This window comes from Amphiprion ocellaris, chromosome 12 (genome assembly GCF_022539595.1).
Source record: "Amphiprion ocellaris isolate individual 3 ecotype Okinawa chromosome 12, ASM2253959v1, whole genome shotgun sequence".
Classification (NCBI taxonomy): domain Eukaryota; kingdom Metazoa; phylum Chordata; class Actinopteri; family Pomacentridae; genus Amphiprion; species Amphiprion ocellaris.
In genome coordinates this window covers 19,017,135-19,037,469 of record NC_072777.1, presented here as the reverse complement: position 1 = coordinate 19,037,469, position 20,335 = coordinate 19,017,135, and the positions used below count along the sequence as shown (strand labels likewise).

Here is a 20,335-nt window from a genome sequence, read left to right as displayed (position 1 = left end):
GCCTCTCTCTTTCATTACCTGTGTGTTTATCACTTGAGCCATCACTCTCTGCTCTCACCCTGTGTCATTTAACAGCTCTCCCAACCAATCAAGCCCTAAAGGGAAACTTGAAATGCCCCACCAGACAAAGAAATACTCTATGAAATACTGCAGAGCGGACAGGCGATGGAAGACCATTTCATTCATTTTCAAGTGTTGACCAGACAGTTCCATTTCTGGGGAAGATCCCAGATGGACAAGATGATTTTTAGTCACACATTGCTGCCACCCAGTTTGCTAATGCTAAGTTTAGCATTGTGTGGGATTTCCATTAATTGACTCTAATTTTAGGATGCCTGTACACCCAATAGATTTAGTTTTGTTCATGTACATTGTTTGTTGGTTGACTTTTTTTAAGGCATTTCGGGGAAAAGTACTGTGTAAATGTCATTCAATAAATGTTTTGGCCAGCTGGCAATCATACCAGGGAGTCACTGCTGAGGGAATACGCAGGTACTGGGTCATACATTATTTGACTAGTTGAATATGTGACTAGCCCTTCACTGATAGCAGGTGCTCCTTAATAACGGCTATTGAATGTCAAAGTAGGAAATGGTGGCACTGGCAGCATCAGGCACCCCAAAGGCCAAATCTGATAACAAACACAGTATACTGATAGATAGTGTTGCTTAGCCACGCCTATGTAGAGATCTAGAAGTTCAGCTACGCCTTAATGTCATTCTGCTGAGGGGAAAAAATGCTCTGTCTTGTTAATATTTCTTCAAGTCAGTTACAGTCATCTTGGGTGCTGCCAAGCCATGGATGCAGCAATTGTGCCCCTGTGAAATAGTATGTCCAATTAATCAAAAGAACCAAGCATTCCTGCCTTATTGCATGGTCCAAATTCTTGGTGAAACATGCTATTCACAGCATGTAGGTTGCTGCTTGGATGTTACTGTTGTGATTTCCTGTAGCAAGGGGGGGTTTGAAAATGGTTAGTAATACACAAATAGTAGAAGTGGAGGGGAAAAGCTTCTTAAAATATGTGTTGGAAATGTCAAGCTTACACGTAAAGTCTACATCCTTGAACTCAGACTAGATGCTACATGGAACTGCCTTTATAATAGGGCTGAGCGAATTTGAGAAAATATCTAATTGCTATTCTTCTGACAAATATTGCGTTGTGATCTGTGATCATTTTTTAATGTCAAGATTCACTTTAATAGGTACCGTGTAATAGATTTAAATCTTCTGTTGTAGCAATATCACATGAGATGGCATCCAAAGCTTGACTGTCACACAAGGGAAACGGCATAACACAACATTTTAAACCTTGAGTCAGATGTACTACAAAATGTATGAAATGTGGCTATTAAATACTGAGACTGGGTTTGTCAGTTAAACCACAGCATGCATACCCCAACCACATAGCATCCATTGATCAATCATAAACAAAGCCTCAAGCTTAGAACATTGGTCTCATTATATAGTAGCAATACTTATCCAAATATCCAAAACTGTAGCTTTTGCAATTCACTTGTTACATTGTTTCAAAATAGTAATTTTAATTTAAAAACAATTCATTGTTTAGCACTGCTAATGCTTCAGACATAGTGTTAAAACATAGGCAATTATTATTATAAAACATGTCACTTTGTATTGTTTAAAGCTTTGGTTTTAGGCATGTCTTTGGAAATTGACAATAATTTTGAAGCAACATTAGGGCTTGGGAGAAGAGCGGCAGTTTGTAAATTGTTTTCCAGTGAAATGCGTGCGGTTGTCTGAAGCAGCAGGCAGTCATAATGATTTCCAAAGGGCCTCATATCTGAGGGACCAGCCCGCTGAGTAGAGGACATCTCTGACTAATGAGCTGCTAAATATATCCCCCAGCCTCTCCTGTCTTCTGTTGCTTATCCTTCTGCTATTTCCCTTAGTCGTTTATTCACTTAAATTTTTTCTTCACTTAATAATTTTATGTTTTTGACCATCTTTTTTGTATCTTGTATTTTTTGTATTTTGCATCGTCAAGCTGTCTCCTTCAAATCACGCCAAAGTTGATGTTCATGTTAATCCCTTTCTTTCTTTGCCTTTTTTAAAATCTCTGTTTGGTCTCCCTTTTTCTGTCTTGTCTCTTCCCCCTCGTGTTCCACCTCGTCTTTGATGTGTGTTTTTCAGGCCCACTGAAACAGTGTGGGCTGTTTTTTTTGTCACACTGTTAGTCAACAGCAGCATCCTGTTCAAACAAGTTCATCAGCTTACACATGAGGCACTGATCATCCCACACACATATGTTGAATGTGCCAGTGGTTGAGACATCCAAGCTGTGTGAGACTTTGAGCAACCACGATCAGTGCTTATGTCATGGGTACGGCACAGTTTTTTGTACAACAGAATGACAGGGTAAAAAATTATATCTTGATGGCAAACTGAATGATTGAGGTTTACTCAACTAACCAGTTTTATTTGAATGTTAAGATTGTTGCTCAGTTGTTTACTGGCATTAGTGACAACTAAGGGAATAAAACCTTCTGGCAGTTTGCCATCAGAAGGCTTTCAATGTGAAGCAGCGGTACAAAATGTTTTATTTGCATTAGCAGTAACATCAAACAGCAATTTCTACTCTCAAGCACAGACATTCTAAGGTTACACAAGGTTTTTTTTAGTGGGTTTAGCACAACAGCAGCTCATTCAGGAGTGGCAGCTATCATGTTTGGACCAAAATACCGTCAGTGTAGTTATAACTCACTTTAGTGAAGTACAGAGCAGATATGTACATCAATCAATCAATCAGTCTTTATTGGTCATTGCACACTTTCATATACAATGAAATTTCATTTGAGCTGCCCTGCCAATGACAGCTCCGGCTGCTGCGCAGTGCTGCGCACACCTTTCTTGAGGAAAAAAAGAAAAAGGACATGTTGGGATCTGGGTAGGGATAGCAGAGGGTAAATTTAAAAAAAAAGGCTCATTGTACCAAATGAAACCTCCAATGTTGGGAAATTCAATTTGAGAAGGAACCTAAAAAAAACCAAACCCGCAAACAGGCAAAGCATGGCGTTAGACAAGGATAGTTGGGATAAGGATGTGGGGTGGTGGAGGGGGGAGCACCGCACAGTTAGCCGGTTCCCGTGCAGCAAATTACTGCGCACGGATTCCTGGCTCCTGTGTATAGTGAGGAAAGCTTGTGGAGGGGGGGTATACATGTGTGCGAATGTTTAGCTCAGTCCTCCTTCAAGCCTCAACATGCAAAGCTGTAGTGACACAGTGGAATTGGGGCAATACTTTACTGCTTCCCACACAAGCCCTTCCCGTTGATACAGCTCTTAGCTTTACTACAACTTTAGATTTGTCAGAAGCTTTCATTGAAAATTCTGGTAGTTTGCTTGCTTAATAACTTTTTCAGAATGGATACTGACTACTCAAACACAGCCAGTCTTTGGCAGCAAAGTGGACAGCAAAATGAAGTTGGTCTGACATACTTGCTGATAATGAGCCAAGGGGAAGGGCTGGGCTATACATGTGCTATCCTGCCGCATGTGTGCAGCTTGTTGTCATGGGTGGAGGTGGTGTACAGCTGTTTCTGTTTAAGTGACTGCACTTCAGCTGAAATGGCTACATGGTTGCTATCTTATTTTTAAGCAATTTCTGCTCCAATAGTTGTTAAATAGAGGTTGTAAATAGGAGGAAAGAGTGGATAACACGGCACAATTTACGACTCCTCGCTGATCACCATCCAGAGACAAGTCTGCACATAGACTGAAATTCAGAACCGCATTTTTGAAGCCCTAAAAGACCCTTAAGTATTTCCCTCTTTGGTGATTTGTAGGCCTAGGCCTGGGTCATCACCTGCATGCCCTCATAGTTTCTATACCTCCCTCTTCATCAGCTAAAATTCAGTTTATACTGTGAATATATGGTTCATACCTTGGTCTCATTTTTGCCATCAGGTTGTCTTAATGAACATTCACTTTTTCCTATCTAATAGTCATTTCTATTTTTTTTTTGTTTGTTTTGTTTTCCCCTGTCAAGTTCCATGCCTCGGACTGTAAGCAGTCCATTAGATAGAGTGTTGAGATATTTAGTGGCCAGTTGGCTTAGCTCCACTCTAATGCTCTCTGTCCTTATTACATCATCTGTAAACAGCTCTCTGTGACAAACAGCAGGCACATGGCAGAGTTCTTTGTATAGGCTACCCTGGAATCCATTTGGATAATTGTGTTAGGATTTATGTGCTCTATATTTATTTGCATTTCTGTTTATACAGGTGTTTAAAAACAATGCCAAATGGCCATGTCAAGCTATCAGACATAAGAAATGTCTTTAAATTACTGGCTTTATCCGACCACAATCCAAAATACAAGTAATCAGTTTACAATAAGATGACAAATGTGAGCATTCGTTTATTCTTTAACTTATTAAATGGTTGAAAAAGTTGCCAAAGGTGGATTTTATTATTTGCATGTCTCTAGACTAACCATTTTTGTGCAATAAGTAACAAGTTATTTCAACATGTTGGACAGCTAGGTCTGCATGTGCAGGCTGAAGTCATTGTTGCTAATTATAGATACCAGCTTTCCTGCTATCCTACTTCATACATTTTAAAATAAACTGAAACTTGTTACTTGTGACATATAAATACTTGAAGCTTGATGATTATGTTAGAACATTTATTTCAATATTCTGATTAAATAACTTTACTTTTTAAATGTTCTTGTTTATCAAAGGTTCACACAGCTAAACGTTAGTGTGGGTAAAGTAATCTTCCTGAGATAATCCATATCTGTGTTTGCATCCGTACATTGTTTGCTGTATTGGAGCTCTGGCCAGCAATATAAACTGTACTTTGTAAAATGTTAGGTTTAGTTATTGTTTACTTGAAAGCACATCAGTTTGAATTCAGTAGTATGCAGCAATTGTTGACTTACAAAGATCAGAATTTTAAACTAAAGTTGACTAGCCTTGCCTCTTAGTTCAACTTTTCTTGACAATGCTTGCTTCACCTATACTTACAACTAATGGAGAGTTTTTTTCAGAGCTTGATATTTTCTTAGAATGTTTCATTGGCTGTACCAAATACAGGTAGACAAATTCTAGCTTTTACATTGGTTTCAGAAGGATGAAGAGGTGATACTAGTGGGTGGAGATACTGAAGTTTTTTGCTCCTGGTCTACATCCTTAGCCTCTGACACACTGAACACAGTTCATTGCTTGCCATTGCACACTCATCCATTCATTTAAATTACCGGTTGCTGTTTACTAATTTAGTGGGCTCAGCTATTCATATTCTGACATTTGTGTGTATTAGTTGTTATTTGTAAGGAGCCAAAGTCTCTGTTGCTATACTTGGAGCAAACAAAGGACAAGAAATGGAATGATGGAGAAATTTCAGTATTAGTCAGTGCAATCTGTCAGAAAGTGCCTAGATTTTAGACCAGGCAACCTTACCAGCAAGTTTACCTGAGGACCTGCAGTACTCATGCCTGCTTTTAGCTCATGCCTCCTTTGATCAGCTTCCCCTTGTTATTGAGAGATTAGTAGCAGTTTCAGGTTTTAGTACTCTACAGTTAATGTTACGGGAAACTGAAATACTATGCTGCCTACTAAACACATAATTGTGTTAGCATGTAAAGACCCACAAATACAAGGCACCAAATGACAACAAACATACCACTTTTCTCATCAGACCAGGCTGCATGTGTTGGACACACTTGATGCTGTTTACCCCCTTAGTGACTTGCTTGAGCAGTTGCCCCATCAGCGTTCAATTGTACTATTACAGTCATAGGACTGTAACAGTGACTGTATTGTTGAAAAGAGTTGCAATTTACAGTGTAGAACACAATTTCTGTCTTTGCTGCCATTTTGTTCTGACAGAGGTTTCTTACCATAATCCGATATTCTACAACATTAACATAATGAAGTAAACAATTATTGTGGTCCCATATGACTGCTCCATTTAATGGTGCTTTCACTCTAGCCAGTCTGTTGTCTCTTTTACATTATGTGGTGCTTTTGCAGTGAACCTGTTTACCAAACACCTCAAATGGAACAATAGATATAAGTTGGCCAGAAAAGAACAGCCAGATGCAGATTGAGGTTTTGTTTTACCACAGCTTTTATTTTTTTAAATTTCCATATTAATACAGCTTTTACACTGCCCTCACCAGTGGTTCTGCTCGTAACTACTAACATATCAGCGTGCCAGCTCTGATCAGCAGGGTTGGGATTATCTCCCTGACTTTCACCTTCAACAAATGTCTCAGGCTCAGTACTCATACCTCTTCTAGCTGGCAGGCTCAAGCTGCTGAAATATGATCAGCCCACAGTTGCATTGACAGTTTTTTGGTGAGGGGGTTGTGTGTGTCTGAACACATGCACGTGTGTGTAGGAGGGGTCCCACACACTCTTTTGTTTTCCTGTGAAAGCTGAGAAGAAGGAATGTCTGCCTCCCAGCTGTCCTGAGCAGTGAGGGTAATGGAAGAGAGAAGGGGGAGCTCAGTGTTTTTCTCTAACATCCTCCCATCTGTTACATGCAGACTGAGAGTGTGTGTGTGTCTGTATTCAGGGGTCACACAATGGTGGTACTCCCCCCTGCTATCAACCGCTTTGGCCTCTCATGCATATTTAACCCTTTAAATGCAAAGTTTTCTGTTGTCCTTTCGGAGGCACGCTGCTTAAATCTGTCACTGTGCTCCATCCCTCAGTGAGCAGGGACAATAGGGTGTAGTGGCAGCACACGTGGCTTGCTAAATGCTTTGCAACGGCAGGGAACAAGTAGGTGGGGAGAGGCAGGATGTTTCTACCTGTTTAGAGAGTTCCTTCACTGTGCCTTCATGTGGTGTGCATGTTTGTTTGTCTGTGTTGCAGCTGCAGGAGGAGATGTGGCAAGTTGATGGCTCAGTGTTCTGGAAATTTTCCTTTGGAGGCCAGCAGCTGTTTGACTTTCTGGCAAATTTCCTGTTTACCTTAGAAATTACATTGTTAGCTTTGGCACCAACATTGGTTGACCTTTTTTAGAGAATGCGTGGTGATGAAGCAAGTGCCCATAGCTCTGTCTGGCACCCCTAAACATTCACACACACAACACAGATAGGTTGTCAGTAAGCAACACAAGCCTGCTGTTTACTAAGGTGCCTTGGGACACCTGCAACGTACACTTGCACTGTGAGTAAACTGTCCACCTGTATGTGTGTGTACTCAGGCTTTTGTATAAAAGTGTTGGCGCCTCCCTCACACTGCCCCTTCTCCTCCTTCCTTACTGAATTAGGTCCTTCTACCTTCTCCAGATGCTCAAGACTTGGAGCAGTAGCAGTTTAGTCAAATGGCTTTCATACTTAGAAATGTCTGCTATTTCGCTGTCTTCCTGACAGTAATATGTCTACCTTTTATTCTATGTTTTTCTGTTTATCTCTGTTTTTTATTCCCCATAACTTTTTCCCGTTTCTCAAAAAATTGTGTTTTAACTCTATTTGAGTCTGTGCCCAACTGTTATGAGCAGACAGAATATAAAAGCAGAAATGAGTAGAACTGTCTGTGCCAATGTAACACCATGACAACTTGCTCTAAGTAGAACTTAACACTGTTAGTATCAGTCACTCACACAACAATCTTCCTATGTTTCAATTCCATATCACCCACCTAGGTCAGTGTATTTGTTGTCACCTTATACTGTGTGAGGTGTCTCTCTCTAAAAATTCATCTGTGATGTTTGTGTATGTATGAAAGAATAAAAGTGAGTGAAGGAAGATATTTTGCAGATGTATTATGGCTTCTCTAAGAATTTCTAACTTCGTGTCTACATTACCAGTGTATGTTTCAAATACCACAACTGTCTGAAATTTAAGGAATACTTTACCAATATTCACATTTGTATCTTATCTGAGTACGCCAATCCAGGCACTCGTCATGCATTCCGAAATTTCAATTTCCACCAGCAAGGAGACTGTTTTGTTTTGTAAAGAAAGTGCTTTTTTCATGACAATGTCACACAACCTTCTCTAAAACGAAGAAAGGGGCAGGAGGTATATTATTACAGAATTGGCCTTCTTCTAATGGCTCCCAGTGGTTTCAGAATTAAATTTAAAAGCTAGTGGACGTCTTAAGTGCATATTACTCAAAGGATGAAGTCCGTTCGTTCATGTCATAAACATTTTTAGTTTTAAGTACTGCAGTTAAACTACTGATTCTCCAGTTAAGGAAAAGAGTTGCTGTGACATACAGTGATTAAGCCAATCTGTGTGTTCTTTTTGAATTTGAAGTCCAGTATTTTACTGATCATGCATTTGACATGATATTGTTATGAACATCATGATGCACGAATGACATAGAAATTAGATGATATTTGGATGATTCAACAAAATGTTAATTGTTTGGGTATTTGAAATTTTTGGGGGGTTAAAAAATACAATAATTGATAAATGAGTTGTTACATTAATTCACTCATTCATTTTTTTTTTATTGCTAAAAAAAAATAGGTGCTGCCCTAGACAGAAGGGATCAGAGCCATGTAGAAAGACAGTTAAGATAAACCCTTTCTCTCAGCAGTGATGGTTGTACTTAATTAGGTGTCAGATAATGTATGTTTTGATAATCAGTACAGTAAGTGTGAATTAGTTTGGATGAGTGCTTGGTTGTTAAAACTGGGAAAGCTTCAAGCAGAAAAACTGGAGGCCACGCTATCAGCCTGTTTTGAATAGTCATGTTTTGGACGGGTTTTGGATCATCAGTTGCCATCTTTAGTCTGACTTACCAGCCCAAATCTGATTTGCTTTTTTAGACTAAGAACACCATAAAGTATTTACACTTGAGAAGATGGACGCAGTTATACCGTTTTTGCTTGAACTGCCCTATCAGTTGAACAACTCTAAAAAAAATTTTTTTTAAAAGTTATTGAACAATTTTCTGTTAACTAATCATTTCAGTGTTGTTTTACTTATGTCAGCATTTTTAGGTTTATAACCAAAGCTAAATTTAATAAGACACTACTCAGTTTTCTTCCTTTAACACAGACCATATCTGCTAGTGGCAGACATGATTGTTTTTGACACTACCCCACCGTGGGCTCTGCTGCACTGTGCACTCTAATAACAACAGCTTGACTAAAAATCGTATGGATTAGCAAGAGAGACAGGGGAATATGGCAAAAAACAAAAACACCCTTGTCCCAAAAATGACAGCTACATCATCAAAAACAACAACAGAGGACTTGGAGAGAGACCAACAAAGGACAAAAATATATTTACTAGGCCAAAGAGAGCATCATTATCCCCTCAGTTTTGAGCTTAATCCAATGCACAGCCCCCCATGACATGTATTCATGCACTCAAATTCCCCTGCTCCCCAACACACTTAAACACACACACAAACACACTGGAAAACACACCCTCTTTTATGATCTATTGTTGTATAGAGCAGCCAAACAGCTGCCTGTAGAAGTCATCAGTATCTGATTTGTTTTAGAGCGCTCCCAGCTTGTAATAGAAGATAATTAGAAATTTAATTTGCCTCGGCAAAGAAGACTAAAACCCTTGTCTTTCCCTCATCCGTATTTCCCTCAATTTACCTACCCCTCACCCCTCACCCCCCTCAGCTCTCAGTAGGCAAGTGCCATCGGTAACAGATGGGAAAAGGGAGATATTCACAGCCACTCCGGCACTTCAGAGCAAAGCAGGGGATATTAACACCCCCCATGGTCTTAGTCTCCTGCGGCACAGCCTTAAGGCGCTGAATGTTAGGATTAGCAATCGTCTTCATGGGTGCTCTGCCCTAGCCCAGTCGTCCAACTACATGAAGGGTTCTTCTAACCTTTTAGAAACTAAGCTCTTTGATCAGCTTTACAGTCATGTGCCCAGAAGATTTCTAATAGTTTAACCTTTTTATATGTCCGCTTTATTTAACTCATTATGGCAAATTCTAGTGCTTAACTATTGTTGGAGTCTTCACTGGATATTTATTTTTATTAAAAGCAAATGTGGGATAATCTATCTGCTACATCTTTAAACACAAATTTACTGGATATGTCGTAGACTTTGTATTCATCTATTTTATCTTTTTTTCCCACTCTTTCTACTAGCTTTCACAAGGCACTTGTGACTCTGCTTTATTCGTTATTGTTTTTTGACATTTCTAAAAAACTTGCTCTTCTGAGCAAAGTCTTAACATCAGACCAGTGGGAGAACAGCTTGTGTTTAGCAGTGAGTCATTCTCCTCATAAGCACAAAACATGGTGTGCTGAAATCCACTCTGGCATTGCTTAGTGCTTTAATTATTTCTGTCCTGTGTGCTTTCAAAGCCAGGCTGAGAGGGTGATGGAAAAGGGAGAAACACCAAGGTTATATCTTCACCACTGCACCATCTCTGGGTTTCTTATTTCCTCTAACAGGGTGTGTCCATTTGTGTTAGCCCAGCCCACGGTGGTATGTTCTGTGGCTGACTGCTGCCTCGTCTTCCCATTGTTTTTGTGCAGAGCCTCTCCCTCACACATGAACCTACTGGTTGACACTAACCTGCCACAGCACGTCTCCTTTTGGCTTGCAATTGTTCAGGGCCATCATGCTCTATTTTTCTGCACTACCTCCCTTTCTCTCTTTTCCTCCCCTCCCCCTCTTTCTGCCTGTTTATTTGATGATGAGTACATTTTCCTGTCAGTATTTTTCTCTCCTCTTTCCTTCTCAGTTACTCCTCCTCCTCACTACTTCCTCTCTCTTATTTTGTAAAAGAATAAAGGATAGTTTTTTTCACCTGAGCCATTTTTTTAGTTGAATCTAATTATTTGTCTCTGAGGTAGCCAGTGATTTCTCTTGACACCTATAATACCATGGGAAAATGGGTTTAAGTCAATTTAAAAAAAAAAAAAAAAAAATCCTTTTTGACAGTTTTAAATAAATTTTTACTTTTTACGCTGTTATGGGTTTGAGTTCCTCCATTTCCAAGGGACACAGTAAGAATGGAAAGTGTGTGTCTGAGTGTGTTTCAATTGTATTTAGTCTACATTTGGAGTCAATGTAGTCAGTTTACCCTATTATGGAATGCATGGTCTAGTCAGTGACTGTCAGTGCTTTGTCCAGTCAACAGTCCCGAACTCAAAGAATTTCAGTAGCAATCATTTTCATATTTTAGAACCAGAAAAGGCATTTTTAGATGACTTGTTATTTTAGCTTGAATGTAGTTAAAACATGAGATTAAGAAAAAATATATATAAAACTTTAACGTGCATATACATTCTTAGATATTTCCCAGTTTATTAAGTTGGCTACTTTGAAGTAATGCAGTTCAATATGACAGTCCATCAATTCTGTTTTTATGTCCTGTTCAATTTTGTTGACATTTTTAGAGAGGTTTTGAATCATGTGTATAATGCTTTTGAGGATATCGTTGTCCTGTTAAGTATGTAATGGATCAGTTAGACGGTGATGTGTTTTGGAAAAAGGAGTTTCTGCTCTTTGACCTACTCCCAGTCACATAAATGGAGTACTCACAAGGAAAAAATATTTGTTGTCTATTAGCTGTTATCACCATTTTAAAGATAACATTGGAATGAATCCAGAATTGTGTTTTTTATAATTTTAAAAATCGTCGGGTTGAGAAGTTGACATTTTATCTGATCTTTTACTTTCTAGAAGTATTTTTAGGAACTCACAGGGAGCTCATAGCATTACAGAGAGCTTGTTTTGTTGGGCTACTGAAGTACCACAAGTTCCAAAATTGTCACGGCCTCAGCCTAGCCACGCCCCCTTTTGGCCATCCTCTCCTCTGCCGGTCGTGAGCCCCCGGACTGCCGCTCCCCTGGAGCCTGACTCTCCCCTCCCTCACCTGTAGTGAATTTTGGCCTGAGTGGCATTATAGTTTATTTTGTTAGTAAAACCTGCTTAACTGTGATCTTCCTGCCGACTGCTCTGTCGCTCTCACTTTGGGTTCAAATTCCCCCGACCCTTCATAAAAATGAACTTGCATTTCTGTAACCTGAGAATTTGTTCAGACAGAGTTGACTTCTGTAACCTGTGTGACCTAATCTCTGTGAAAGATGTAGCCTTGAACTGAGTTAAGCTTAATACTTTAACCATTTCTTAGCTCTATATCAACTAACCCCATAATAATATTAGGAGGTACCCTGTCAACTTCCCAACAACATAAAAAACAGTGGATTTTCTTAAAGGTACAAAAAAAACCAGCTTTTCCTATTGTGTATTTTAAACTATAGTATGAGATGAGGACATTGTCACTGAGAAAAAGTCAGATCCTGCTGTACCAGTGCAATGTCTGTTCAAAACATTCTAATCCAGAACACTGTGGTGATATGATTTATAGTGGGACAGCTGATAGTAACTAATGATAACATCCAAAACAGTTTTACATCGAGCAGAAATAAGCTTCCGTACAATTTGTGAAACAAAATGCAAAACGTACACAGTGCAGGTTGCATCTATAGTGTGTCAGATTTCTATTCACTGACTCCAGTGGAAGTGAAGAAGACTTTGCTCATGGTATTGAGCAAAAGTTTGAATGGCCCAAATCACAGTCGCCACCCTAAGGTTTAATCACCAGTTAATGAGGCTCGAAATGGTATACACAGGAGGAGTGGGACACACTATTGAGACAGATTATGTTGCTTGGAAACAAGGCATCATTGTTTAAAAAAAGAATCACATCTAGAGTATGTATTTAGCAGTACATTTTAGCCATAGAAAGCCATGAACATCTGTAAATCCTATCCAGATGTTTGACTGAAAATACAAACAACCTTTCAAATGTGTAATAACAGCAAGCCACCAGATACTGTTTTGGAGCAGATTTCTTTCCTGCAGCATCCATGCTTGGTTTGTGTACATTTTGTAGAAGGCACACCAACCATGTCACCAGAAAGTCCAAGCAGTGTGAGCAGGGGCACTATCTTGCATAAATACCAATTCTGAGCATCTGTTAAACATTTTCCATTCAGTCACAGTAGTAGTAGAACCTTTTCTAGAATGTTGTTGGTATAATATTCTGCATTAACAGTGATACCTTGAGGCACAATGTGCAGCTCTGAGAGACCTGAAGCAGACATAGCCCCCTAAACCACACTATGAGCACTGAATTTCACTTGCTCAGAACATGGTTCTTTTTCACGATTATCTGTATAGATACGGTGGTTTTGGCTGTTGGGTGTCAGTAATAAGCAGAGAGGGCATTCATCAGAAAATGTAGTTCTTCCAGTCTTTTGGAGTCAGAGCTATGTACTTCTTTGCAAAAGCCAGTCTCTTCTCCTTTTGCAGTTTGGTAAGTCACAGGGTACGTTGCCTCTTGTAAACATTCAGCCCCAATGTTTGTATTCAATAACTATACACAGTGCTCTTAAAAACATCTTCCCCAAGATTTTTCAGCCTCTGACAGTCAGCGGCATGACTGGTGCCTTTTAACCTTGGCCTTTCTCATCAGATCCTTGACTCTTGCGGTTAAGCCAGGTGGATGTCCTGAGCGATACAAATCTTTGAAGGAGCCTCCTCTGTTGTGCCTTTGCCACCTCTTCTGCACCCAGTGGATACTTCTGCCAAGGGCTTGAGCTACATGCTGACCAATTTTTTCTGCATTTTGAAAAGTAATGGCCTATGCACATATCTCAGACTCTGAAAGAGTCAGGTTTTCCGCCCTTACTCCTGGCCATGGAATGGACTTTTGGGACACAGTGTACACGCCTTCCTTCATAGCTACGTGGGCTTCCTCCTGAAACTCATTCTCTGGTCTCTTCAGTGTTTTTCCCTCATTATTTTTTTATCAAGCAATACATTTACATGTAGTATGTACCCTGATCTAATCACTATAGACTACACAAAGAGTGTGAAAGGAAGACTTTGTCACAGTTTGATTTAAGGTATTGGCAACATCCCTTGTTATAGTACTATGCAGACTGAGTTTTTCATTTTTCTTCGTTGAAGTATACAATAGCTAACCATACATTAATATGTCCATACATTTAGATCTCTTTGACAATCCTGCAGATAAGAATGACAAAAATGATCAATACCATTAACACTCATCTGTCTCTTACAGTTCTATTGACTGCCTTGCAGTGCACCACAAAAGATCAAAACAATGGCTAAAGACTATTGCCCCAAACTGCTCTCTGAGGCCTTTTTGTTCCCATGCTGCTTCCTAGTATGGGGTCATCAATTCATCACCTTTACCACCTCCGTTACCACCATCTTCTCCTCAGAGGGCCTTTAATTGCCCCGAAGCAGTTAAGGGAAACGCTACCCAAGTCATGGTGTCAAATGGCATCCTGTAGTGTGGGTGTGCAGATGGTGTTGGAGCGTGTATGACACAACATGGATGTGTTTGAGCGTGAAAAATTAATAGGACTTAAATACACAAATTTTGACATTTGTTGTTTCAAATTAAACAAACCTTCAGTTCATGTTCAGGGTCTGGTTCTTACTGGTCATCGCTTTCAGTACGTCAGGTTGAGTCTATGTGCTACTGCTAACATACACAATGTTGTGTATGTGGTTTGCAGGGCTTTTTAATTGTAATTTAGTACAAATAGTTGTTGTAATATTGTTTTTGATGGGCGATGCAGCATGGAGGATTTGAGGTGTCTGTTTTATATTCAGTCAGTATATTAAATAATTATTATTTGATTGATTGGCCAATAAGCAGAAAATTATTCTGATAGCTTTAATACTAATCATTTGTCCAAGAAATTTGTAGAGCAAATTTGGCTAACTTTCTGTGGCTAATTTTGCCTCAAAGTGAAGTTTTTCTACTTTTCTTTGTGTTATGTCATAGTTAATTCAATATATTTTGGTTTTGGACAATTTAATGTGCACATCAGGTAATTTAATGTTGTAGTCTTGATTTTTACAAAAGTTATTTGACATTTTCACCATTTCCTGTCTTTTTATGTACCAACATTGTAATTGCTTTCTCAAGAAAATGGTAGTAATCAGAGGATTAATCATTGATGAAAGTAATAGTTGCATCTGTATGACAAAATATCTTTTCATTCAAAAATATAGAATTTAAGAGAGATATAAGCCAGCCGTAATATTTACAGTAGTGATTTTATAATATTTCTTTAATAATTCTGTAATAACTGCATGTTTTTTACCCTTAGAACTTCTTAAACACATACTGAAGCTGTCCCCAGCAGAATTCAGTAACACACCCTTTGGTGTCATGCGTCTTAGCCCTGGGCGTGTCTTTGTTTGTGGGTGTTGACTTTGCTTCTATGTGTGAGTAGGCGCTCGCACATTTGAGTATTAATCTTGTGCTGCCAGCTTAGAGCGACGTTTCTCTCGAGAGATTAGAGGATGTTAGAGGCACTGCTGTGGAAATAGTCTCTTTTTCAATCTCTAAACCCACACAGAGGCAAGACAAAGTGGCTGTTTGCAATGTTGGTGTGTTTTCTTTATGTCAGGCAAGTGATAAAGCACTGCTATACACCATGGCTAATATGATTTTATAAATATTCAGACTAAGGATTAAATAATGAGCCATATGGTCATCAGTGTTGATAGCTTAAGGTTTTTATAGAGTATATAAAGAGAATGTTTTAATTTCACTTGTTACTTAGAGAAACTACTGTATATTGCATAATTCTATTTGCGTTAGATAAGATGTGCTGATGAAAATACTAAAAATCCCTTGCTTTGTATGATGGGATTATTTTTTTTAATAGCCAAAAGGATTTTTAAGTGTTTAGAGTTGGCATTTGAAGAATACTTGGCTTCCACTGATTCTTACATAACCATGTCACAGATGAGCTTAATCTGTGGTAATAAAATTGGTATGTCAATGTCTTCTTTTCACAGAGCTTGGTTCAGTCCTTAAGATCAGTCTTACTGAGAGTAAAGTCAGCCTTCTGCTGTCAGGTCTCAATTTACACAGGTGCTTCAATGTTTTCTCTATCTGCTGGATTTAGATGCTCTGCTCACACCAGATTGCTGCTCCAAATGTCTGTGTATATTATCATGAGTATGTGCGTGGATATTGTTTGGAGTTTGGGAGTGCAGCACAAATTCAGATAGTTTTACTCTCACACTGTGATGAAACATTTGCACAGACTGAAGTGGCTGTGGCACTGCAATTTCATAGATGGAGCATGGAAAGGTGGATCAAAGCATGATTAGCTTCAGGTCTTCTGCCTCATCCTGTGTTTATTGGCTGGCTTAGAGCTTCAAGTCTGTCATTAGTGCAAAGCAAATGAGCCTCACTAAAGATTCTGTCTCTCTGCCAGACAGAAAGGACCAATGGCAGCGTAGGATGAAGACAGTTTAATGAGCAGGAGATAATCGAGAGAAATTAGATCTTTATGAAGCTCCTTCTGACATTTTAATCCAGTGTAGGCATTTGAGGTATCCTCTTTGCTGCACCATGTAACTTGTCATGTTGATACAGTGCTTCTCCAGCGCTGCTGTAAAAAGCAGCCTAGTTTCAAGTAACAATAACACTGAGCTTTAATTATCAGCTCAACCTGTCAACTTGACATGGTTTCCCTATGAAAAGTTGTTTGACCCAGTGGCAGCTGCCTGCGGAGGAGACTAGTAGACAGTCTATGTCAGCGTAGTGAAAGTACAGCACAATATTTCTGCAGCACCACTTTAATATATTACTAAAAAAAAGTCAGTCACTGGAAAACTCTTATCAGGGTTCTCCATTAAACTTTTAATGGAGCCAGATATAACACATGCTGTTAGTGATCACACATACTCACACATTTGACATAAACTGATATATTATTTTTCAACGAACCAGGCCATATAATGTGAATAGTTCTTGTTTCCTCAGAAGACCTGTGTATCCCTGCATAAATGTAAAATTAAGACACATATCCTGTTTAGAGGCTATCTCAATTCTATTACATATACTTACATACGTTATAAGTACTTTGTTAACCTACTTTATTAAAATGTGGATCATGATCCCAAATTACCTTCTGGCATGGAGTTGGTAGTTCCCTACATGAGGGAGAGGAAGAGACGTTAGGTCCTATTTATGTACTGTTCAGAAGCAGCCCTCCATCATGAAGGATTTTAGTCAGCTGACTAATAACTATTCCCTTCACTTGCTTCTGTGTCTTTAGGTTGTGCACGGCCACCCGGCGTGCAGCACGGAGACCTGCTGAACCAGACCAAATCCAACCAGGGATCTTTTCTCCCTGGTGCCCTGCTAACATATGGCTGTGAGCTAGGATACACTGCAGATGGACCCACCACCATCATCTGTACTAGTTCTGGAGCCTGGTCCCATCAGCCACCACGGTGCATCAGAAGCAGTGGTGAGGAAGGCTCAAAAATACATTGTAATTTAGAAAACCCTGAAAACATCTGACTGACTACACAGGTTTGAGTTTTTACGTCTTTATTCTTTGATCAGAGAGGGACCTACATAATTAGAGTTTATAACAATAACAATTTTAATTAGTCAATGGGCAGAAAAAAATGGTAAATTGGTTGTTTTTAGTTGATTATGCTCATATGCGCGCCTAATTTGTTTTTCTGATTTAAAACGATTACATCTTAGTAAACCTCTTGTAGAAGATTTGATTTCATTACTTTATGCTGCTAAAAACATTTCAATAATCACATTGAAAAGGGTACCTCTAAGGACTTGTGAGGTTGAGCTTGTTCACATAACACGCATGACTGGACCAAAACTGACATATCACATAAGTGCAATGCCTTGTATAATGCAGAGGTTGTCCTTGAGAGCTAGCAGGGAGCACTGTAAAATTTCAGATACATGATCTAAGCACTTAAACCATGGGAGTCAAATCTGTCCACAGGTCAAAATAATACCAAACACATTCTTTGTACTCAACAACAACTATAAAATCTCAATCGCTCCTGTCACCTCCAGTGTGTTCACCCCCTACCGAACCAGAGAATGGGGGCTACCGCTGCCACCCGTCTCCCTGCCACCGTCTCACCCAGAAGACAGTCATCGAGTACTTCTGTGATGAGGGTTATGCTCTGAAGGGAGACTACAAGTTCCTCACCTGTCAGAACGGCGAGTGGGACGGTCCTATGCAGATTAGCTGCCGACTCACACAAGGTCTGTCATCTAATCTCTGTGCATTATGTCTTTGTGAGCAGACACAACTTCTTGCAGGAAATGTAGAATTCATGAACCACATTCTCACTCCCTCTCTGTCTTCTGTGTCCCTCAGACAAGGAGCCAAGCTCTCCGCTGGGTATACCAGCTCTGTCTATTGTGGCTTCTACAGCTAGTTCTGTGTTACTCATCCTGCTTTTAGTGGTGTTGTTTGTCCTTGTACAGCCAAAGCTCAAGTCCTTCCACCACAACAGGTAATATATATATATACACATTTCTGTAATCTACAGTATATACTAAATCCTCTGCATTCAAATTCTAACTTCAGATCCTGAATTGTATTTAAATCATCAAAACAATGGATGAACACATGGTGCAACTATTAACTAGTATGATTAGTGCTGACACAATGGGTAGCCTCTGGCTTATGCCAAGAGTTATTAGTGTTACTGTTGAGGAAAAGTCCACATACTCCATCTTCACACAGTTATGTACTTCCTGAAATAGATTTGAATTGCAATTACATGCATACAATTGCTGGCATTGCATGGCCATTCTAGATGTGTTTAAAATGGAAATGTATTTTTTGAGTCAGATGACAAAACTAGTGTCCAGCTTGCAGAACATCTCTGATCCTATGACTGCTTGTCTGCTTGCCCTACAGGACTTCATTGTAAAGTTGTTCTTAGGGAAGTTAACTCCCCTTCATCAGATCACATCAAAAAATAGGTCACTGCAGTCTAATTATTTGACACCACATTTGCCCTGTGCTTTTGTTATAAAGAGATGATCCTCCGTGTTTGTTTTCTTTTACACAGAAACTCGTGAAGGCTTTGCTTCTAACTAGGTCACAAAGTAACAAAGGATTTAGCAAATCAATCTTTTCATGGACACACCTATTATTCAGAGGTTTGGTTGTTCACATATGACCTGTTTTGCAAGTTGGCATTTCTTGAATACCTCAGGATTAAAAGTAAAGGCATGAAAAAGAATTAATGTCATCACTGTCACTAACAGCCACTGTGATGGCTCTCTGCAAAAAACGGCAGGACAATTCCATCGAACGCTCATTAGCAGTCTTGTTGATTGCAGTGGGACTGCGACCTAGTGCAACCTGTTATAAAAGGATTGTACAGTCAACACCAATCACCTCCACTTAGAGGTTTTGCAGCAGCACGCAACACACGACTTTCAAACTAAATCTAAAGCTGATTTCTTTCTCTCTCCGTTCATCAGAAGGGAGCAAGGTGTGTCAGGCCAGTCCAGCTCCATCATGGTGGAGGGTGTCCAGGTGACACTGCCCTCTTATGAAGAGGCTGTATATGGAAGCAGTGGACCCTGTGGTGCTTCTGGTCCTCCTCCTTCTCCATCACCTCCTCCAGCTCCTCCAGAGTCTCGAGTCCCAATCGTGCTTTCCGAGGGGCTTCCTCATGGGGCTACAGGAGGCCAAGGCTCCAGCCGGACCCGCCACCACAGAGACTTAGACTTCTGTTTCCCATCCACCTCCTCATCCTTCTCCTCCCGCCATCATGCAGAGACGGTGCTGGTTCATCAGGCCCCCTCTTCCTCTTCCTCCTCTTCGTCATCATCATGGGCAAGAGAGCACCCTGGGGGTGCATGTGCAGGCCCTCTACCACTCCGTAGAGACTCTGAGAGCAGCGACCAGCACAGTCTGCTTTCTGTCACCTCAACAGATGAGTTTTCCGATGGTAAGAGGAGATAGATAGATAGATAGACAGACAGACAGACAGACAGACAGACAGACAGACAGACAGACAGACAGACAGACAGACAGACAGACAGACAGACAGACAGACAGACAGACAGACAGACAGACAGACAGACAGACAGACAGATAGATGACTAATATCAACTCTTTCTATTTGAGAGTCATAAATGTTCTATAATGCTACCTCTTCTTTTTACAGAAACATACAATTCACCAGATTAATTATTCTGGCTCTATTACAAGCTACAAAATCATTCACACTTATTAGTCAGAACTAATCAGTGGTCTACATAATTAATACTTTTAATAGAAATGTCACCCCAGTTTGTTTGTTGTGTGTTGTATGGGCCCAGTAACACCTTGAGACATTCAGTAAATCATTTTTAAGGAAAAATGTCTACTCTTAGTTTGGTAATTAACCACATACAAATAGCTAGATCATTTCAATTTAACATGTACCATGGATACAGTGGTAAAACAACAGGGAATGTTTAGATGCTGCCGACATTTGACGGTATCATACCTAATACATATCTGTGACATTTATTTATTTGACATGTAAAATCAGTGTATATACAGTGTAATGAATTGCATGAC

General features: G+C 39.7%; 1 protein-coding gene across 2 annotated transcripts in view; it reads left to right on the top strand.

Annotated features, from left to right (window-relative positions):
* Positions 1–20,335, top strand: part of susd6 (sushi domain containing 6) — a 34,853-nt gene that overhangs the window by 11,911 nt on the left and 2,607 nt on the right. For both annotated transcript variants that reach the window (XM_023271763.3, XM_055016046.1), the window contains exons 3-6: positions 17,039–17,233; positions 17,815–18,009; positions 18,125–18,263; positions 19,246–19,718. In XM_023271763.3, coding sequence (XP_023127531.2) covers positions 17,039–17,233; positions 17,815–18,009; positions 18,125–18,263; positions 19,246–19,718 — 1,002 coding nt within the window. The remainder of the gene's footprint in view (positions 1–17,038; positions 17,234–17,814; positions 18,010–18,124; positions 18,264–19,245; positions 19,719–20,335) is intronic.